Below are 23,672 nucleotides of genomic sequence, written 5' to 3' on the forward strand. Positions count from 1 at the left end.
GTGTGCGCTTTAACCGAAATTTTCTTCAACAAATGTCGCAGACTTTCAGATTTCTTTTCCCTACCTACTGATACTCCATCTCCGGCGCATTTATGTTTAGAATTAACAAGTTCTTGATTGACTACAGTAAATTGATTGTATTTTGCTTGCAATTTCTCGAGAAAAGCGAATGAGAATGAGGCTTTTTGGGTTCGCGAGGGTTTGGGAATTTTCGAGGAATGTTTCATTAATTTCTGGAACTAGAAACGAAAAAAAGACGCCTTGAGATCTTTTGCTTCAGTTTACCAGCCATTACCCAGCCTTAAGATTATTGATTACTTACCAACTTCGGGTGTTTAATATGAGGAATCTCGCCCCGAAAAGTGTCGTAGACCTGGGTTAAATAAGTGGTCATGGCTAGGAAGTCTTCGGTTTTGGTGATTTCCTCTCCAGTCATAAAAGGAGGCAAGCCTGCATGAGAAAAAACGATACAATTCCGAAGAAATAATCTTCAAAATCCCATGGTTTTTGACTTTCACGTTCGTAGGTCATAGCAACGAAAAATATGTCAAAACCTTTTACCTCAAAGGTAGTTTTAGTAGAGGTCCCTTACCCAAGTCTTTCTCTAAGATATCCATAGCTAATTGGTTGCACTTGGCCGGTTCGTTGTCCTTAATTGCACTATAGTCGAGGAGATCGGGTCGGTAGTGATGTATGATTGCACATAGAGCTTTTCCGTTCCGGAAAACCGAGTTCAGGTCGGTGATTGCAATTTCTTCGTGTCCTCGTAGCTGCTCAATCACCCAATTGAGCAGCACTTCATTGTCGACGTTCCCTGGGAAATTGCTTTCATTGAAAATTCTGAATTTGAATCGAGTTGAAAAAAACAGTCAAATGCTAAAAAAGCGCGTAGCACAGAATTTACATATTTTGATAACTGGATTCCAAGTGCTTCTTTGAGATCTGTTCGGACATGCAAAGAAGTGCTGCAACGATGACGCATATCGCTTTTTTGACGCGAGGGCGAATTGCCAGAAATCGATGGCATGCCTCGGTTCAATCAATGGTATTAAACATACTTATTTTAATGGATTTTACCTCTTCTTCGCTTTTTGGGCATGTGCTCCTGCCTGCTCATTGCTTCCAAAGAGGCGCGTTTCATTTTTTCAATACTCTCAGAGTTGTCCGCGTCATACAAGCACACAGTTTGGTGCGAAGTCACGACGCTCTTATTGAGATTCGGGTACCTAAATATTCGAAAATAATGACTTGTGTAATGAAATAAACCAACATTATCCGACCTTGTTGCCGGATCCAACGTATAAGCCTTCCAGTCCTTATTGAGGTTATCCGGCGTGGTCTGCGCCAACAGTCTGTAAATCGACTCCCTCTCCGCTAAAACATCCAGAGGTGTCATTTGCCCGGAACAATAACTGCGAATAGCCCAAGCTGCGTCCAGGGACGAGAGGAAACCTCTGGCACAACCGGATCCGGTGGGCCAAAACGGCTGTAATAATCTGTGTGAGAAACATATCTCCATAAGAATAAAAAAACTCACTTCAAGTAAACTGTCCCCCACCAGGATCATCAATAGTCTACATCCATTTCTTTCGACTACTTTCGAGGCATATTCCGCTGCGTACATGGATGTGAAATCGAACATGGCTACGTCTGGTTGTCCATAGTGATTTACCGCAAAATCCAATTCGGGCAGTTGATAATTAGTACTAAAATCCGCGGCCTGACGAGCGTAATTTTGCAACGCCTCCCTGTCCACGTTTTCGGGGGCCAGTAGCTTTTCTGTGTCGCTTAGATCCTAAAAAAAAAATAAGAACAATTTACTTCAAGTATCAATATAGGTTCCCCAAATAAAATAACAAAAAGATGCGAAATTATTGAAATTTATCCTGTAGAGATGTAATTTTCTCATCTTGATATGGTGCCTACTGACAACGAACCCAGATTGTAAAACGTCTATACCTATAGTTTTTTCTGTTTCAATCCCCGTCCACCGTAAAAACACACCTGTTTAATAACGCCCTTTTCCAATAAACTGGCTTTCTTGGCGGTCATAACGAAGTAGTGAGTGTCGTCCTTGTAATAAACAATATTTTCCAAGTCGATCCTTGTTTCGGCCTGCAAGTCTTTGAAGAATTTTTGGTTGAAAATGAAGGCAACGCCGCTTATTTCTTCCACGCTGGCCTCGGCTTCTGTTTTCTTGTTTATGAAGTTCGCGGTGATGGCTGCAAATGAGACAATCAAGAATATTCAAAAACAAAGAACGACTACCTAACACTAAAATCTTTCTGCCCCACGTACCAATAGCCAACTTCCCGCGAAACTCCTTGCGCTTAAAACCTTGCAGGGTGTTCCTCTTTCCATCAGCTCCAATAATGGCATCGAACTCGTACTGACCCATCGGGTGGTTTTCCGGCTTAATTTCCGCCCTCCAACCGACCTCTAAAGGATATAAAAACATGAAATCCTCAAGTTTAGAAAGACGTTGAAGGCAACTTACTGTCAGTTGCACTGGGCTCTATTAGTCCCTCAAAGCTAACTTCCGTGTGGATTTCTACACCTAATAGTAAAGCCACTTTAAGTAGGATGCACTGCAACTGCCTAATACTGATATGATCTATGGCGCCCGCGCAGAATTTGCCGAAAAACTTTTTGGCCCCCAGCATGCGCAGGTCCTCTATCACAAAGGGCCACAAATGGAGCACATTGTTGCGAGAGAGACGGTCACGTTTCTCCACGACCACCTTCACCAAAACAAGTAACTTTAATATCACTTGTAAATCGTAATTGTGATATCTACATAGGTGACTTTTTTTTAGAACGAAATAAGGGAATTTAAATTCGAAATCATGAAAATGTCAGATTTTTTTTAGTTGTTCGGTTTGAACTTTTTGTTAGTTTAAACGAATATCCAACTTACCACTTTAGCACCCAATAACTGAGCCTCAATGGCGGTTCTGAGACCGCAAGGGCCGGCCCCAATCACTAGTACCCTGGTACCCGCACAGGCCTTACCCTTTCCATAGCATTTGTGGGATATCCTAGCGTCGAATTTCTTCCACAGCGCCTTCGCTTTCCACGAAGTGAGGTTAGCTCGAAGTTTTGGATAAAATTGGGGAAACACATTGGGTTTTAGGTGGAGCAGTTCGGACATGGACCTGATAACATCATAATATTAAAAACCAGTCTAGGGGAATTTACCGATAGTCATTTAATCCCACGTATAGATTTTTGATAATAATGTTTATGACTATCATTTGTAGATTGTTGTTAATTGAGATATTGATATATTTATATTGGGAAATGGTTATTTTAGGATTAAATTGATATAAAAAAATTGGATTATGTAAGTAAATAATACATCATACAGTGGGTTCGCATGTTCCTGCATAAATTCAATTAAAAAATAGATTGATGTCAAAGGTATTTATTTAATGCACACAGTATGAGCTAAAAGACAAAATTTTGTTACCTTTATAGGCAAAGAATTTAAAATTGTTCAAGATAGGTACGAGTAAGGAAAGTCCTTAGACTTGCAAGCAAAATAAAATAATAAGAAAAAATAAGATTTCTATTTAAAAAGAACGACCTTTGAGTGATATAAATTTCTAGATTTAAATTGCCGATTTAAACCAATTTCTAAAAATCTAAGAACTTATAACACAAGCGAATAATTTTCAAAGGAATAAGCTAACGTTGGGATATTGCCAAAATAAGCCAATTCTAAAATAATACCAGAATAAGTTAACCCTGGAATAATAAAGCAAACTCGGGAATCATGTTAAAAGCATTCATAGTGTAATGCAAAATTTATAAAGGTTTAAATCGATTTTTAAACACCCTTTTATGGGATAAAATAAACTTGAAAAATCGAATATTTCCATGAATCGATATATAGTCTGTTATAAAGTTTTAATAATGTTCAGAAAAGAAAAATTTCTGATTGTGACTAATTAATAAGTTACATTACCATTATATTGAACATAAAGTCAAAATTCTCATTAAACTTAACAAAAGATCTGTTCTGAAAATGACTACATCTTAGAAAAAAATGATGTTTTAATTAAGGAATTATTGGATAAATTTATTAATGGAGATGAACTTTCAAATATTTAAAGCACCTCTCATTTGATCATAAAGCATTATATGTTGTCCCGTTTGATTTGTCCAACAAATTAAATATTAATGCCACAAATTGCAATTTCAGAAATTGGCACAGCATGAAGACTGTCTCTAACGAATTCCGAACAATAAATTAAATTTCAAAAATTTTCAGGCAAATATCCAGATCGTTGCATTTCTGGCTTCAAATTTAAAATTGGGTGACGTCATTTTTATAGAATTTGGCCTCGGATTTGTCTTCTGCCGAAGAATAATTCATTATGCCCAATGTAGAAATATTCTATTTTTGAATTATGCATAGGCAAAGCCGAGAACAAAGCTAATTTGAACTGGATAGACATTTCCAAAAAAGAGTAAGTAGGTACTACTGTTCACTCTTGGAAATACGTTTTAGTCAAAAATTAACTACCCACTTAGTTTTTCATGAAATGATAGTTTATCGATATCACATGGACTCATGGATTACGTCGTTACACGGCGTTAAGGGGTAGATTTGTTGGAGTAAAAAGTTAACGATTTTTACCTATGGTAACCTAGAATATTCTTAAGAGTAGTGGCGTTCAAGAAGTGCTCGAAGTATTCGTTGGCGTGCGCCGCCTCCGAGCCGGAGACGGGACGCCCTCGTAGGTGGGGCGGTAGCCCCCCGCCACTGTGGCGGTCCATCGGGGCGGACTACGTGTGGGGCATCTAACGTGGGAGGCAGCGTGGAGGTTCTGGAACAATAAAATATTTAATTACTATACTCTTATTAATCCCTTTGTTCGTACTACAAAACTTATATTTTTATTAAAACAAGAAGATCGTTGTATCGTTGCATTGTTACTCACAGTCAATGGGATAGTAATTAATTAGAGGCTATTTTCGAGATCTGCCTGTCATCGAAACTAAATGCCTGTGCCAAAACGATAAAATGGTTTTAAATTTGAATAATCTCTGCAATGTTTTGTCAAGAATGTTGATAAATAATATCTGTGTTATTGCAACATTACCAGGAAAATGCCAGGAATATATTAAGAAAATTTATGATGCCTGATTAACAGCAAAAAATTCCAATGCGATTGAGATATTGATGAAAACCCGCAAAAACCTTTCAAGGCCATTAATTTTGATTACAATCAACTTGTAATTTTGCTTATAATAAAAAGGAATAGAATATTAAATTTATTATTAAACCCACTCGAGTGGCAATGCGCGCTGATAACGTCATATAAATTACAACTAATTGGTTCGGTATCAGGAAACGGCAATTTGGAATTTCGCAGTAAATAACCGAATAACTATCTCACATTAGAAATCATAATGCTTTTAAGATTTCCCAATTTTATCAAATTTCTTTATCAAAGGAGTGATGAGTCACATTATAGCTGATTTTTTTTCCTTTTATCATCCTTAGAATTTCTTAGAAATAACGCCTCAGACACAATAAGGGTTTGTTGAAGCGGTGAAATTGCATCCTATTGTCAGTTAAAACTAAGTGAAAATAACATCCACCCTTTACATAGGGAGACATGAGTCACAAATTGGCCAAGAAATGAACAAGGCTTCAAACACATAGAACTTATTGCCTGAGTGTGAAACCCTGGAAAAACAGCAAATGTAGCAATGCGAGTGCATGAACGGAAGTTCTTGCGGTCGGAAGTATTTTAAGCTATGTGCATGGCCATTAGTTATAAAAATATGCAAGCATGTCGGTATGAAAATTGCAGTTTAATCGCTTATTACGTCATGACATCATGACCAGCTGAGCAATTTGTTGCAAAATCAGAGACCTAGAACGCGTATAACATAATAATCTGAACAATCATAAATGGGTGTAAGTCACAGAGAAGATGAAAATCTTGCAGGAGCAATTTTTTCTCCTCAAATTCCTAGAACAAGAAACATCTGGCATGTAGATTATTACGCAGTCCCATATTGGAGTGCGAAAAATTCCGAATCAACCAGAAAATGGTGTTTTCTGAGTATAACGAGTTGAAGATGGACAGTGTAAGAAAGACAGACTGATGGACTTTCATTCATTTATGACACACCAAGTAAAACCTTAAACGATTTCTACGTATTTAAGAATTTTCAGCGAAAAATTCTAATCGACATTAAAATTTGAGTTACGCGGATTAGGCGTTGACCAATGAACTTGGCCTTCAAACTCGGTATTTTGTCCAAAGTTGTATAACAAATTTGATCAATAAACCGAGATTGAAGGTAAACTCGTGTCACTTTAGTTGATGCAAACTGCAAGTTTGACTAAATGACGCAGTAGTTTACAGGAACAGATTCACTATGATATCAATCAAGAGTGAGGCTTGGAAGTCATATATTTAAAATGCAAATTCCCACTTTTTATCCAGTAAAGTACCTTCGATCCCCAACATGATTGATTAACATCATAAATGTCGAATTGAGTGAAAACGCATTTTTAGGAGTCTGAAAAGTATGAATAGCTAGATACGAGTACGAACTGGGAAGCTGTATGTTCTGAAAAAATCACAGAGACAAGTTAAAGCTCATGAAAAAAAGTTTAATTTCCATTTTTAATACAGAAAAATAACAATCCAACGCGCTATTTTTACTACATTAGGCATATGAGAAATATAGTATTAGATTTCTCATAACTTGGGGGTTGCAAGAAATCCAAAAAGAACGGCAACAGTATGATATATAGTGCACGTTCGTAAGACAGGCAAGCAGCAAAATATGTACGTTCTTTGATTTATGTGTAACAGCTCTGGCAGATCTTTCTTCAAATTTTTAGGCGATTTTCAAAGACTTCTTAGTTTTAAATGTTAGAGGTGTGCGGGTTTTTCTATTTAGCTTATTCTGCAAGACATGGTAACAGACAATTTGTCTTCACAAGTTTAAGCGGAAAAACCCAAAATTCACCTACCGGTATATCTTAAATTAATAATTAAGATTCATTTTTAATTTTTGAATGTTTAAATGTTCTTCTAATAGGTTTTTTGTCTAAAAAAATGTTTAAAAACAGTAAATTAATTTTTGTTATTATTATCTTTCCTCACTTGCGACAACGCTTCGGAAGCCAAAAATACTTCCATTCTCCCAACTTAGAAACTAATTTTATAGAAATATTTGACTTTGTACTTTTTGGAAAGGTTCATCGCAAAACGTTCTAAAATAAATCTAGATGTTTCCTGGCATCTTGATGACTCAAATCCCGACCCACTCGCACAAAAATTCAGAAATAGACTTATTAGCTTAACGCGCTTAACTGCCGTTTCAAAAATTCTAACCAGATGCTTTGTTGATTTAGTAACTGCGAAGTTTTATGGTTAATAGGGAGGTACTTTGTCTAAACAAATCCTCGTTCCGAAGGAACACGGCCGTATGATAATTTATTTATTTTTTTCTGTTGATTGCTCCAAATTTCAGTAAAAACAGTTCCGCTGTACTACCAGATAGTTCGGCTTTATGGGGAATATTCTTATGAGGTTCGATGAGATAAATGGGTATATGCTTGACAAATTTATTTATAACTGTAACGTACTGAGGAACTCTATATTCCATAACAATCCTATCAGTATCATTAACGCAGCAAGCAACTCTACCAATCCCATTTCCGTGGCATTATCCATAATCTATGTCGCCAAATCGCTCGCATTCAATCTGGTTTTATAATCATGTCCCATCAAGTCTATTATTCTCTACGTTAATTCCTGCTTCAACTGCATTGCCCCGAAAAACAATATGTCCCTCGTGATTGAGTTAAAATGTAAACTTCCTACCTGTGTTAACTGACATGTTCAGGCGGCATAATTGCACCTACATGGCAAAACACAGAATCAATAACCTGCCATAAACATACACTGAAGTGTTTGTTAACGTCGAGCTCTTTCCTGCTATTTTAAGCTGCTTTAAAGCAATGTTTTAGGCGCTGTTTTAATCCTGATTGCCCCATACTTCGTCCTATTAGTTTACTCATAACAACCGATTCAGATAAAACTATCACTAGTATTTGAGTTTATTTTTGTGATATTTTTTGAACATTGCAGGTAAACGATGAACGAACTTACAGATGAATTAATAAACGATTGATTTCGTGAATTAATGAAATAAAGTTCAAGCTAAAAACCTAGTTTTTTCTTCAGATTTATGGACGAAAACAATAATGACGATTTGCTAAAACATTTCAAGCACAATTTTTAACGCATTTATCACCAAAAAAATATATACATACATCGAGACAAAACGTGGAAAGGCGGTCTCCATCCTAATATCACTTTCATCGTAGTAATTAATATTTTTATACGATACACTTGATTAATAGAGAGAGCAAAACTGATTTAATTATTTATTCATTATACTATTAAAATCAAAAGTAAGTCGATTAGCATATGATTGATGATTAGTGTAGAAAGGTATCTTTAAACTGTGATTTAATTATGCTAGACAGCTGACCGCTTCTAGGACAGGACATTTAAATAAAAATAAAAAAAGAAGAAAGTGACGAAGGTATGGATCAACATAAACAAAAAAGGCCTTTATGCTTTCTTTAGCTGATTTCCATATGGAGCTTGAACTTGTTGCATGGCATTCTCTTCGGCCATGGACAAGTGAAAAGGAATTTTATCACGCACAGAAACCGCTTTTCTTTGCGCTAAGAGGAATTGCCTTATTAGATTTGAAGTACTTAAGTTTTAGGTGAAAAGTGATTCGTTAACACGGAGAAGTTTTAAATCTTAAATTCTTAAAGGAGGACAGTCAAAGTGGCTTAGCTTGATTACACAAATGTTGAATTCCCAACGTCTTGATTGTAGCGTAGTGTCTTGGATGATGAAAATATTGGTAAATCAATATGTTTGGGCCAATATATCGATATCTCAGCACTTCTACCAAGAGGAGTTGCGCCTCTACCACTAGAAAGAAATCGACCAATTATTTAGAAGTTTCACGATTTAACCCTTCGTTTAGTCCCTCTAGAAATTCGAGCTTAGTTTTCAGGAATCTACCATAGCGAATTTCAGGAAATGCATAGAAATCTTCAACAGAAAATTATCCATTTTGACCAAGGCAACCGCTTCACAACGTGTTTTCAGCCGATTTTCATACATATTAAAGCCTGATCATTGATCAATATGCGACCAACAGCATTGACATTGAAAAGCGTCTGTGACCCGAAATAATAACAGAGGCTTAATAGTGATAAAAGCAGTCACCAACCACAGGTGAATTGAGAGAGTTTATTTACCCTGATGGAGAACAATGGGTCGGAGAATGCTTCATTTGAGCGCCAAACCTGTAATTGACAACCTGACGATGGGTTTGTTGTCCTTATGTGGCGCTTAGAGGGATTTGACCCATAAAATATGCCTTGAATTCGATTTTACTAAAATTTCATGCGTATATTGCATTACATACTATATGAATAAAACCGCAAGGGAGCATAACCCAATCAATACCATTATAGTTCCAGTAGAAAATCCTGCTTGTCTGAAATATTCACGACCTCCTGGTGATACAGGAAAGCCTTATCTAGCATCTATATATTTTTTTCTCGACTATCTGAATCTCAAGCTGAAAATCCCAACGATGTAAAACCAATGGAGCATGAAACAGTTATATGGTACTTGTGACCCGCCCATTGTTTTCTTTAAATGGTAATGATACGTTGAATAATAAGTGATGATTAATTCCCGTCAATTGGTCTCATTTTTTATTGCAGTAACATAAAAAACGTATTAGGAAACCGCTATTTTATTGCGTGAGGAGGGTAATTACCATTGAATGCTGTTGATTTTGGCACGACGACAATAGTGTAGGAGTGTGTCGTCCGCATGTCTCTGATACTAATTAGACTTATTCATAGAGATCAGAGAAGTTTACGTGAGGAATTTCTATAGTAACTATGTAAAATTTATATACAAAAGCAGAAGCCCATATGTATATGTAGGTATACGAAGCGTGTAAATACGCGAGCATGTACATGTAAAGTTGGATTATAATTAGTTTGGAGTTATGTAAGATTAACGTGCAGCCGTACACAGGCACGCACTATACGATTCCAAAAACAATCAGAAAGAACTCCAACCACACGTTCTTAAATGACAAACATTAAAGAACACGTGCCCGCCTATTTACTCACGCCTCTAATGAAATTGACAGTCCTAATGAGACAGCTGTGGGGCGAATTTAACACTTCAGGGGGAGGAAGAAATTTGATCAAGTTTAATTAAGAAGACTGGAGCTCTGATTGACAAAACAATAATTTTAACACCGGAAAAATTATAAAATGCTACTCTGGGAACAAACACAAACGACTTCCTCTAGAGATGGTCGGTCGGTATGTAAGTAGGTCTGTGGGTTTGGGCTGGGCAGAACCAGTCGCAATTTCTTGAAACTGGCAATTCAACCATCGATAAGTTTCTATCAATCAATGAGATTACCAAGTAGGACAATCATACCATATAATATTTTGTATTCCATATAATATGTGCTAAACTGCAAAGCAAAAACTCGTAAAGTGATTTTTGATATCATATATCAAATGACGTTTGTGTAATCTCGTTTGATTTAGGATTAAACTGCACAAAAGCATAGAATATTAAGTTTTTTATTTATTTTTAAATTTTGTTTAAGGCGGTGACTAATTTTACGTTGAAAACTGCGTCGGATTTGACTGGCAAAATAACAAAATTAACTGTATGTACATAACATATGGTAGGGAAATCAAATTTTTACAAAAACTGAGTAAATGTAAAACTACTTTATTGAAGTTTGTCATTTATTTTACTAACCTGAACTAAAATCTTCAGAGTTTGTCTGTTTTTTCCGAAACTCACTCTATTTGCTACACAGCTGCAGTGTTTGATTTTTGCATGCACCGTGGTAAAAAAATCGAAATATTACAATAAACAATAATCCCTAAACTTTTTATTTTTCAGATCAAAATATCAGGAAAATATGACACAATTAAATAAAAAAACGTGTCGAAAAATATCTTATGGGTTTACACTGTTTGAGAAAGAAAAACCAATAATCATTACTAATTATGCAAAAAAAAATTAACAAGAGGTAAAGAGAAGTGCTCAAACTTATCATTTTTAACAGTTAACATTTTTTACCCATTATGTGCCTCCTTGCCGCACTATGCTTGAAAATTCCAAAGCAACCGGCTTCTTTACCATGTATCCTATTTTGTAGTGGTTAAGTATATTAGTCAGACTTTTTTCTGGCTTGACAGATTGAAATTTCTTACATTATGCCAATCTTATGATATTTTAACCCATATACAGGGCATTCTAAAATAGAAGATAAAAAATAATAATGTGTATAGAGAACGTCAAAACAGTGCCAGCATTTCCTTACCAAATTGTTGGCCTTCAAAATAATTTTTTCACGTATTACTGTATCTTTAAATAACATGATCATTTGTTATGATGAATCACTGTGAAGTACGTACGTTTTTGACCATATTTTGGGATACCCTGTATTTTGAATTTATGAGACTTGTCCAACTTCAAAAAGGACCTAAAAGCTGACATGTTTTAAGTGGAAAATCCCCGATATGACGTTTCATATTTTTACGACTAAATATTTATGTTTGCATTTTATAAATTTTCCCGAAATTTACTGTTATCTATCTAATAGACAAATGTAATATTGTTCTCAACAACCTGAAAAGCTTCTAAATACCATTTAAATCAACAGTGATCGCAAACACACCTGACATAAAATATTGTCTATTACAAAACAAACTCAATTTTGTAAAACTGTATGAGGAAAAAGCAAGGCACACACACATTTCATTGTTTAGTTTAAGTCATTTTGATGGTATAAAAGGCCCCAACAACTACTCATAATTAGTACATTTTCCTTCTTTAAGTATAACTAACCTAACGAAAATGAGACAAGTGGTTATAAATGCAGAGCTAGTGTTTGCAGCTATGTGCCTGCTCAGTGCACAACAATCAATGTCGGTGCAAGCTGCGGCACTAAATCAAAGGTAAAATTTCAGGCATACACGTTTTTAATCTGAAATTTTCTAAAATATGCGAAAAAAAAATCCTACAAAATAATACAGAAATTCATAATGAAATTTTGAGTTAACTGTTCCGAAATTATGTGGTTCACAATTTGGATAAATTCTTACTCTTTAAAGTCCTTTTTGAGTTGATTATCTCCAAATCATAGAACTTACACGGTCAAAAGCCTTAGCCAGATGGATAAGAACAATCTCCAAATAAGGCGTCACAATCTCCTCAATTTTCTAATAACACATTATTTTCAGCCCTATAATTATCAGCCCGTTAATGCCTTTCGACAGTACCATGCTTGTCAACAATAGTTATCCAGACAACTCCTCATCCCCTGTATTGAAATCGGGGATCCCCAACCTCCCCCAACTCTCCTCCAAATACTCATTCACTGGAAATTATGGAGAAAATTTATTCCTAGGAAGCATTCAAAGTGGAGACAGACTTCTGGCCAGTAATGTAAAATACCAATTATCTTTAAAAAAGTAATGAACTAACCTAAACAATGATTTTCTTCAGGTATTTATCCGATTTATTGCTGTATATGATTACTTCGTAACTTACGACACAGGATATTATACGATCTCACACATTCGTATTTATAATCATAATTTAAAAGGTGCCTCTGCTAGAGCTTCAATCTTGAGTGGAGGAGTTGGGTACTCCAATGCGATAATCTTGTTCCAGACTCAATACAACTATGGGTTCAAGTTTACAGTCCAAATATACGGACATTAAGGTCTCAATGGATTCGCAATACAGAATTATATTAAAAATAGCAGTAATAAAATAGAGTTCAATAAATAAATGCCGTTGATTTCGTGGTTTCAATTCCCTCAGTGATACAATCTACTTCGATATAGTTCAATTGAAATTAACCTGCGTAATGTGCCATATTGCACTGAAGCCGATATCGAAATGTACCTATGTATGTATGCAGGATGATGTAGATTTTAATCAGGAAAATGCAATAGGCGATCGAACTCCGAAAAATAAAGAGAAAAGTTCATATAAAGTTGTATTTTTCAAAGCTTCATTATCGATATACAGGGTGATAGATAATCTTGGTGATAAAAGTTTAATTGTTTGGTTTTTGGGTTTCGCTTTTGACATACATATTTAACTTTCAATTTTTAGCGCATAGATATCTTTACAATCTACGTCATTACACTTTTCAAATAATTGGGAAAATCTACAGGGTGATGATATTCTTGGGATTAGACACCTTGCCAAGATTTTACGAAACATGGTCAAAATTTGTATTCGAAAATCATTCAAGAACCATCAGTCTGATAATTTTTACAAAATTAGTGTCTTCCTTTCTACAACACCGGTTTATTTTTTCAACTCATTCACGCATTCATCGACTCAATTTCTAAAATGTGTTTAATTTGTTTTTTTTCGAAAATGTCTGTTTCATATTTCGCAGGCGATCTTCAAACATCATCGATCTTAAAGAGATAAACAACTCTTTCGAATCCCGTCAAATCAAGCTTTTTCATTTGTTCGACTTTTAACACTTTTAAGAAAGGGTTTACATGATATTTCTTAAACAGAAAATTAATAGTTCCACGATGCAAAAATTAATGCTTGTATATAATGAATAAGTATTTAATTACTTCACATGATCTTGCGAGGACCTAAAGCAAATTTGCTCTTCTTATCTAATAAATAAATGTCATATGATTCTTTCCGCAGAAAAATGTCATAAAATTTTAGACCAGAAGCACATGCATAGCATAGAAACAACCATTCAACATCCCACATCACCAAGTCTTCGTACCATCTAAACTAGCAATTATGGCAACGAATGTTGGATTACAAAATCGCAAAAGATATAAAAAAAGCTGAATTCTATAGAATTGTATTACATTAATAACTTCAGAGCTCAGAGTTGAGCTCCCTTACTAATTAAAAAAAGTGAACTCATTCCAATGTTTGTCACAATAAGTTGAGATCGTATAAAAACCTTAACAGCAACAGATAACTATCATATCTTCATCGATTCGAATACGAATAAAAATGCGACAAGTGCTTATAATAACAGTTCTGCTATTTGTAGCTGAACCTCTGATCAGAGCTCAGCAATATGTACCAGTATTAGTGCCTGCTGCAGCTTTAAATCAAAGGTGAGATTAATTTTCTAAACACTTTTAATTTATTAAAATTTCCACCACCTGGTCAAGAGCCTTAGCTAGGTGTAGAGGAACAACGTGCAAATGAGGCGTTACAATTGCAATCAAGTTTCTTATTACCCATGTGTTTTTTGACAGCCATCCAATTTTCAATTCCTCGTGGCTTTATAACCACACCAAACCTATTAATAACACCCAGCCTGCTGGTGAATATCTTCCATATGGCAACAACAGCTATGCTAACCACCCCCCAACAGGATCGTACAACTCCAACAACCCCCTGAATTTAAATTACTCGACATATTTGTCCTATCACAATGGAACCTATAATGGCAGCTATGGGGAAAATTTATTACTAGGTCTCATTCAATACCCAGACACACTTCTCTTCAAAGAGGTAAAATGGTCATTTTCTTTAAAAAAAACATAATGAACGATGGTTTTTCTTAAAGATATATCGCAAAGAATCCCGCTGGTGGACTTCAAGAGGAAAAATCGTAAATTACAACGCTGAGTATCAAAGGATTTCAGCCATTCATATCTTCAATCATAGGTTGGATGGTCCCACTGCTAGGGCTGTGATCTTGGATGGGGGAGTCGGGTATTCTTATGTGAAAATCAAGTTGGAATCTCAATGGAACCGAGGATTCCAATTTTTAGTCAAAATATACGGGCATTAAAGTATTAATACGATTGCATGTTAATGAGTCCAATAAATGAACGTAGGTAATTTTGTAGTTTCATTTAATTCAGTAATATAATCTGTTGTGATATAAATTGAAACTAACATGCATAATATGCCCCATTGCATCGAAACGTATTTTTAAATTTTGGCTCTAATCCAAGATTCTTGGAATCGGCAAAAGTGCGATCTATCACGATTGTATCATCGGTTATACCCAGTTTAACAGTGAATTTAATAGCCAGGTCAATGCGAAAAACACGAAAATACACGTGAAATATTTGGTATATCGTAAAACAACAGTTAAATGCCATAAAGATTGTTAACCCAGGTCGGGTAACAACACAAAAAAGAAAGTACGGCCTAATGGAGAGTGGCGATGGTCACACACCCATCAACGGCAGGTGCAATAACTTTCGTGTTCAAGAACATGGAAATTAACGCTGAGACAAAAAGAAAATATACAATAAAGCCCAAGAAGGTTTTTAATAACTATGAGTTGTTCCCAGGAAAAAAACAATTGTAATATTCTCATCTTGAGGTGGTTTTTTTCATGGTAATGTTAAGTTTTTGATCACTTCCTAGGACATAACTACACAAGTAGATGACCCACAGCAGTGCTATAAGTACAGGGTGTTGAAGTTGAATTTACCTCTTTTTTAGAGGGCAGAAAATCGAAAAATAAGACAACTTTGTAAGAAAACTTTATTCGTAAAACGTATATTAACAGAAAAGCAAAATAGTGAAGTTTCACATTTTAAATAAATTCCAAGTTAAATCCAAAGGCATGCGAGTGTGATACAAAACAGTTTTAAATAATCCTTCTAAATAAAATTTAAAAAAGTTCTTACCGGGCAAAAACATCTCCACCACTGACTACTTTGTAATGCAGTAAACATAAAGGGCCGTTTTTTTTGGTGGATAATTGCTTAAACTAGAATACTCAGCTGGAACAAAAAAATACTAACACAAAATTTTTAAGGTTCTTTCCAATCTATTTCCCAAAATAAAAATGATACAGGATCAACCAAAAAGTCACGGCAAACTACGTTTATTCTAATAGATAATTTATTCAATGATCAAACTCTCCTCGAAATTCTAAAGAACGAAACTCCATTCTTCAATAGAAAGGGTTCGCCAGCGAGTTTGCGATAAGTTTATCGGTATTTTAAAGTAGTTTCTTCTACATTTCGTACACACTCTAACAACCCAATTTACTGCAACTTATGTCTGACTTAACCAAAATGTATAAACCATTTTAATGAGGAAATTTCCCTGTATTTAATTGATACTAATTATTCCTACTTCTATGCACATAATACACCCATCATGAGCAAACGTCTAGACTAGAATTTCAAAGCATACATTTCCTTATTAGCAGTGCTAATTGGAGCACGTCATTTTTTTACCAATTACGTATGTACTTCCCAATATGGTGAAACATGTGCGTCACATCATCCACTAATAATCAGGAAATTATCCAGTTAAATAATCCACGGTAACATGCGAATTCCATTTCATTCATATCCTAATAGCTAACGGTGAAGTAGAAACTGCAGTTCTGGTACGGTACCAAAGTGCGAATAGTGAAAGGAAATTCAAATATGTACCCATTGGCAGGTGCTTAAAAGGAAAATTCTCATATTGCAGGATTGGTGCTATTTATAAATTTATAATTGTATTTGGTTGGTGTATTTGTTTGGTAAAATTTTAATTTTTGGTACTTTTACAAAATGGCACACATTGACCTACTATCCAAGTAAATCGGGAGTACTGTCGTTGTGGTGAAATGCCACTGGCCTCGGTCCAAAATTTTTCGAAACAACTGGACTTATTTTCGACGATACTTGAGTATCACTTTCGAACGAAACTTTTACGGAAATGGGATCGCAAACCCATCAATTTTCCCATGTAGTCGAAGAATGTTTAAAACGAAGTATATCTCAGCAATGGCAGGAAAATTGGACGGAATGTCGTAACAAATAGTCTATAAACACCTATGTGATCATCAGACTATTAAAGAGATTACAAAATACATGGTAAGGATTAAAAACATATTCAGATGAACTAAATGGTCCCGTCTCGATTATAGATGCTCCACCCAAATGTAGAAATACCGTAAAACCCCCAAATAAATCGTTTATTGCTCAATAGTTTTAAAATCTAACGCCACAACTGACTTACTAAACTTACCTCTTTATCTGTGGTACTATCACAATTGTCAGTGATTTGAGGACTGTGTTACACAATTCCAATGGCAGAATCGCATTACAGAAACCTGAAACAGATGAACAAACGTTGTAATATAACTTAAATTCGTCATCCATACGAATGCACCGACGAAATTCCGTAACCTGGTTTGGTTTTACTGGCATTTAAAGTTCGTTTCCCTTGAGAGTAATGTGAGGAAAACTTGATTAAGCAGCAAATTGATGCAAAATTTAGCAGAACTGGCAGACCCAGTAAGTGTCAACGATAACTGATCGAACATTGGCAACATTAATGTTGCCGGCTTTTTTCCTTCCACATTCCTCCATTCCTCCGATCGTATCTCGTGAACTAGAAGAGATATAACACAGTGACAGACTGCTCCACTGGTGCCGGAAATAGCGAGGGTCAAACAAATTTCCCTGGAATACCTGACAAGAAAATAACTGACGAGTTTCCCTATAAGGATTTCCAGGAAATACTAAAATAATTCCATGAAATAGCACAGACATGCATTCTCGATCTTCGATTCGAATATTCTGAACGATGTGAGAAGAATTAATGGCCCACATAGAAAATTCGGTGGCCCAATGGCAATTTTAGGCCGTGACATGCACTCGACTGCATAAACCAAACAGTATGCCGCAACTGGTTCAGGTCAGTCACACTACGTTACAAAAGCATAACGACTCATTTACTTTAATTTAAACGTTGCTCGTGATAAACTTCACTTTTAGACCTTCCAATTTAGGCCTGTCGTTAAAGTCCAAAACGTCTTTGTAAATATTTTTATGCTCAGTTTCAAGGCACTTCTTTAAGCGGCCCTTAATAACCTTTTTGGACGACTATTTGGTTCTTCATAATCATCAGGCCATTCACACTCCCATTTGATTAAGCATTGATTAAGTCAGCCCCGTTTCATTACAAACCGTAACAATAATAACCAATATTAATAAATATTTATGATTCTGATGACCTTTAACTACCATAATAGTAAAAATCGTTTTGTTTTAATTAATCTTGCATGTTGTACCGGTCATTGCGTCCTTTTATGGACAGCGCAAAGCCTAAAGCTGAATGTTGTTTGCTCTTCAAGGCTGCGACAGTCCTTTAGATAGTTCCTTGGATGGTCCTATTGAAAAAATTCAAGAACTTTCCGGACTCTCGGGAAATTTGTAACTCTTTCTCGAACCACTACATCATTGTCATTAGCTTTGTCTCGTTGCCCCACCTTTATTTGCATTCCGTAGTTAAAACTTGTAATTTTCCAAGTAAACATTAACGAGCTGAATCACTAATTTTCCAATCTAGATAATTAAACGTAGGTCTGCAAAAAGCCATCAGCCTCGCCAGATCTAGGATCTGCAATGTGTCACGCTCTATATTTAGAAAGCACGACATCCCACCGACTGGGAATAATTAGGGATCTCTAATTTTCTCAAATGGACGTGTGTTTTAGAAGTTTCGAAATGGGAATAACGAGATTAATTAAAGTTGCGGTCAAATACCATCCATAACAAGTTAAATCCAAGGGAAAAATACAAAAAATCAGGGATCTGAACTTAGAGAGTAACGAATGGACCAGCATTGCATAACAAAAACCTGAACTAGAGGTCTAGTAATTGGGACTAAGCACAACAGAAATTCAGATGGATATTCGTTGATTTTTGGAGAAACGCGAGATTACTCTCTTAAGGGCTAACAGAAAAGAAATTCGACAACATCCATTAACTTAAGATGCCGAACTGACCAAATTTTCTCTCTTCAATTTTCTTTTTCTCACCCTCTTTCTCCTCGAAAATTTCGAGGAAATCTGAAACTTTCAAGTTTCCTGGCTTGATCGGACGACTCTGCAATGCCTTTTTTGTCACGAGATAAATCTTCGAAAAACAACCGAACTTGGTCTTCTAACTTACGGTATTAGGTAATATCTCCTGAATTAAGGAACAGATAAAAATGAAAGACCTTTCTAAGGAATATGAATTTTAACTTATAATGTAGAGCGATACATTGTGTGCGTACCCGCTGAATTAATTTCAAAGCGTACCTACAATAAAAGCCCCATTTATTTTTTTTACTCTGCCCTGACATTGTTATTCGGACTGGTCAACGAGTCAACGTCCTGACCAGTTAGGTGGCCCTGACCCTGACCTCCACATTGCCAAACTGAATATGATTCATATATGCAGCTCTGGTACTTTTTAATTGGCATTAAATTTCAGTCAAATTAATACGACTTTCTTTTTAATACAATGCTGAATACAAGATCGAAAGACGAAACCAAGGGTGCACTTTCAAGTCGCATCAATAAAGAAAATTAAGTTTGTACCGGATTTGAGTTGGTCTTTGAATTGAATAATTTCTTAATGTTCAATTTTGACCATAATAAAACGATTTATGTGCATTTTAAGGCAACAAACCGAATTATATCCAAAACGTTTTTCTATCTGTAAGGTAGTGATGAAACTCTTGATTTAAATTACTATGTTTACTGTAATCTGCACAAAAATTCTGCCACCTGACAACACTGGTTATTGTTTGACAGGCTGCATCACGCAATCTTCCCCTATGTTTAATTGTCAACAAAAGAACTCTGCCTTGTTGCCATTTATAATGCTCTGAGAATTTTGAAGACATTTCAATTATCAGTTTTTTGGCACTAAAATATTAATTTCATAGGGTAAATCATGTTTTCACAAACTCCATAGTACTAGCAATGAATTCTTTATCGCAGTCACATGTCGTATCCACTGCATTTTTCTATGAACATTCAAACAATTGCTCATCTAGCACAATGGAAACTCCCATAAAAATTGAGCTGAATAAACTTCCTCGTGGAATGTGATCCCTTTACTGTGTTACCAAGTAGACCGTGTCTTCACCCATTGATATTTAATACCCAACGCACTTTACCAACCTGACCAACCAAATAAAATACATTTTAGTTATTATTATTCCACCCAGGTTTCCTCAAATTCCTAACATTTGTGACCGCCATTTCTGGTTCATAATGTCTCGCACGACTAACCTGACTAGCTTAACATCAAAGATTTGGTTTTGGTTAATGTCACACACAAATACCCTTTAGCTTACTTTACTTACCCGGTTTCAAGTCCGCAATTTGTATTATTCATAAGATCAATCGATGATTACGAAGGCGATTTCTCTGTTTAATCAAGCAATTGTTATGCTTACGACGCAAAGTGGTTCCTGTTGGTGCATGTGTGTGATTAATACCTGATTACTCTATCACCAAAATCCAATTCTAACGTTAGCCTTGATTTTTCTACTTTGCGAAATTAAGAACAAAATCATGTTTTCGTGACGTATTTGCAATTTTGATTTCGCTTACCTCATGCTTGATTTTTTCCAATTTTATTGTTGATTTGAAATTCACTTAATCGACTGTCACAACATAAAGTGATTTTTAAATCTGAGCTTCAAATTAGCTAAGTTTTTACCGATGTTGATGATGAGATATAATACAGGCTGATAATTACATTCCTATTAGAGTAACTAATTAAGTAGCGATACAAGTATGACCAAAGATAAGACCGGCACTAATACTTCCTTCCATGTAATTCAACAATACTCAGCATTATGCTTTAATTAAAAGGTAGTTAAACAAGCCATATGCAAATATTTCATTAACTAAGAAATTTGGTTGCATGTTTACTCTTCTGAAATTGGATACCTTGTCTAAATTCTCAAATGACCCCAGAAGTCATCCTTTCAATTACTCATCTTCCAGGGCATATAAAGACGGATTCATGTTTTATCCGCACCCTATATGGGGGGTAGTTTTATTACTCATCGTTCTTGGCCTCTTGCCAATTCCCGTTGCTTTATGCAGATGAATCTAATGTCTGAGTAGTGAAATATTGGCATGAAAGCTGACTATTTACCAAGTCCAAGAAATAAGAATAATTAAAAAAATGATTATATACATAGGTATTCCTGGAGTGTGGGATCTATATTCGAGTTTCTATAGTCGTACCCACATACATTTTTCTGTATTGTCTTTCTTCTGAGATTAGCAGATTATTTGAATTAACTAAATGAAATTTCACTTCTGGGTCTGCAGCTGCGTCTCCAATTTGAACTTGATCTTTATGTCTATTGCTGCTAATAAATGTAAATTTACCAGTGTTGCCTGAATATCAAACATCCGTAAACACGACATTTTACAAAATAACGAGTAGGTACTGCTTGTAAGAAAGTAAATGGTATGAACAATTATTGGAGCGCGAAAACAAAACTTTTTTACCATCGCTTTAGTGTTTATCTTGGATGGTGAATTGCTTAATGGGGATGAGCTACCCATTACGGAGATAATTCATTTGGAAAGTCTAGTGCAAAACGTACATAACGAGGCATATAAAGTGAAAATCATAATACGTATTTATCTCCATCTATTTGTTATTATATGCCTAGGTACCTACAGGGTATTTCTAGCTGCATACAGGATGTCCGAAACCGTGCTAACTACAAGGCTCATAAAAGAAAAAGGAAACGGTTACCTTTGCTCTCGCTTTTGTGAGAGCATATATTAAAAATTGGAATTAGTTAGCTCGGAAGCCATTCAAATTTTCACAACACAATAAAGTATTTTTGTGGCAAGTCTGATATAAAATGCCCATATTAGGTAAATCATATATACACATAGTACGTTTACTATATTGTTGGAGGTATTTCCTATCATACAGCTGTTCTTTTAAACTTTTAACTTGGCTTTTCAGCATTTGCAGTATCTACGAAAAAGTATGAGCCACAAGATACCACGTCAGTATACACTTGCCTGCACTTGGTCTTGAATATTTTTTGTTTAAATATTTCCACAAATTTCTCCACAATCCCTTAAATTTTGTTAACTATATAAAGGATTCCGAACAATCTAAATTCCAATTTTCAAACATATCATTTGATATTTAGGAAAAAATTAACAATTTATTAATATCTAAAAAAATGACAATCAAAATAAAATTTTCCCTTTGAGGGTAAATACCCTCAAAACGCAAGAGGGATTAAAAAGGGGCTGGCATCTCGACCATCATCCCACAAGCGAGCGTCGCTTGTCGGCGGCCTTGTCGTCGGGACGCTTCGATCCATGAATTTATCAGACTCTCTACAGCCTCCCTATTGTGCTGTCTCCATGTTTTGCAAGACGTATGTTTATAAGCTAAAGCTCAGAGACTAAACCATAATTAGGACTTAGTTAATACTCTGTATATTATTATTTTATTAGATGCGCTTCTTATTGCTGATTTAAAAAATATAAGGGTTTTTGACTTTATCTCTAATCATTTCCACGTAATCGAATTATTTTTGTTCCATATAAGGATAATGCTGTGTAACTTGAACAAAGAATCTTAATTTCACACCTTTTATCAATTGAAATACAGGCGATCCGTTCCTCTATAGGCTATCCTCATGGAACCCATTCAGGATGTTATTTTAATATTAGTCATAGGAATATCTATGTAATGCATTTTGTTGTTTCCTTATTTTTAAATGAACCATAAGTAAATTCACCTAACAGCCAGTCATTTTTAAGCTATTTAAGTGTTTTGTAGCTGACATTACCTATGGGTTCGTGATAGTAAAGTCCAATGAAAATGCAGATTTTAACTAAAATGGTATTGGACTTCTGGACTCATGTTGGTGAGATGACTTGATAAGATGAATTAGCCCCCCAAGGGATTAAGTCCAACCTAATGAGATGAAAGATAGCCACTAAGAATCTGAGAGAACACACTTTACCTGTTAATGTAAAATGTGAGCTTAAACAGATACCTACCCTTGCAACTCCTAAAGGATCATCTGAAGTGCAAAAACCTGCCAACTCAATTTTATTTATACACTAAGAAATCAATAACAAATTATATAACAGAATAAAATTCCTTGGAACTGACTGAATCTTAATGAGAAACAAGTAAGGGAGAAAACTTGAAGAAACAAATGTTTGGCCTCCTTGTACCTTAACCACAAATCCTAATAACAAAAACGATCATAAATTGTAGTCAAAGGATTCTTACACCCAAATTTCTTGTTTTTACATATTCATGCTCCTCTGAATAATTATAAGACAGAAACATGACATATAAAAATCTAATAGAAAATGAATGGAAATATGGATTCTGATGGAATTCACCAAGTTTCTCGATGGATACCAACTCACAAGCCCTCTCATATATTTCTTTACTTAAGACTACTGTTTAAAATTTGATTTACCCTCTTTTTTATGGGAGTGTAGTTTTTGACCCTGGAGAACATTCACCAAAATATACTAATAACTGTTTACCAGAGCTCCAGCTTAAGTTAATACAACCCTTTACTACTATGACCCAAATCTCCTCTGTTCAATTTTGATGTAAGACTAATAAAGAAGAATCCTATTATTGGAAATCCTTTTAAATGTATGATAAGTGCCCATAACCGCCCCTTAATTTTACAAAACCTTGAACTCATGAACTGAGACTGAGAGGTTCAAGGTAGGTATTTCATTATCTGAATATTATAATCACAGTTCAAACTGCCCTC

At 35.3% G+C, this 23,672-nt stretch overlaps 3 protein-coding genes across 3 annotated transcripts in view; 2 read left to right on the plus strand and 1 right to left on the minus strand.

The window, feature by feature from the left end:
- Mical (Molecule interacting with CasL) overlaps positions 1–23,672 on the minus strand; it is a 39,118-nt gene that overhangs the window by 15,133 nt on the left and 313 nt on the right. Inside the window, exons 2-12 of the mRNA XM_066400308.1 lie at positions 17,109–17,202; positions 4,643–4,832; positions 2,918–3,155; positions 2,498–2,741; positions 2,299–2,439; positions 2,005–2,222; positions 1,538–1,795; positions 1,281–1,486; positions 1,078–1,226; positions 593–814; positions 323–450 (exon numbers count right to left, since the gene is read on the minus strand). Of these exons, the coding sequence (XP_066256405.1) occupies positions 323–450; positions 593–814; positions 1,078–1,226; positions 1,281–1,486; positions 1,538–1,795; positions 2,005–2,222; positions 2,299–2,439; positions 2,498–2,741; positions 2,918–3,155; positions 4,643–4,782 (1,944 nt within the window). The 5' untranslated portion in view covers positions 4,783–4,832; positions 17,109–17,202. The remainder of the gene's footprint in view (positions 1–322; positions 451–592; positions 815–1,077; positions 1,227–1,280; positions 1,487–1,537; positions 1,796–2,004; positions 2,223–2,298; positions 2,440–2,497; positions 2,742–2,917; positions 3,156–4,642; positions 4,833–17,108; positions 17,203–23,672) is intronic.
- On the plus strand, positions 11,922–12,924 carry LOC136415536 (uncharacterized). The gene is made up of 3 exons (XM_066400145.1): positions 11,922–12,076; positions 12,362–12,566; positions 12,627–12,924. The coding sequence occupies exons 1-3, from the start codon at positions 11,976–11,978 to the stop codon at positions 12,843–12,845; spliced, it is 525 nt and encodes a 174-aa protein (XP_066256242.1). The 5' UTR covers positions 11,922–11,975; the 3' UTR covers positions 12,846–12,924.
- Positions 14,088–15,058, plus strand: LOC136415449 (uncharacterized). The gene is made up of 3 exons (XM_066400020.1): positions 14,088–14,236; positions 14,381–14,639; positions 14,695–15,058. Exons 1-3 carry the CDS (start codon positions 14,130–14,132, stop codon positions 14,920–14,922), a joined length of 594 nt encoding a protein of 197 aa, XP_066256117.1. The 5' UTR covers positions 14,088–14,129; the 3' UTR covers positions 14,923–15,058.

Source organism: Euwallacea similis, chromosome 20 (genome assembly GCF_039881205.1).
Source record: "Euwallacea similis isolate ESF13 chromosome 20, ESF131.1, whole genome shotgun sequence".
Lineage (NCBI taxonomy): Eukaryota > Metazoa > Arthropoda > Insecta > Coleoptera > Curculionidae > Euwallacea > Euwallacea similis.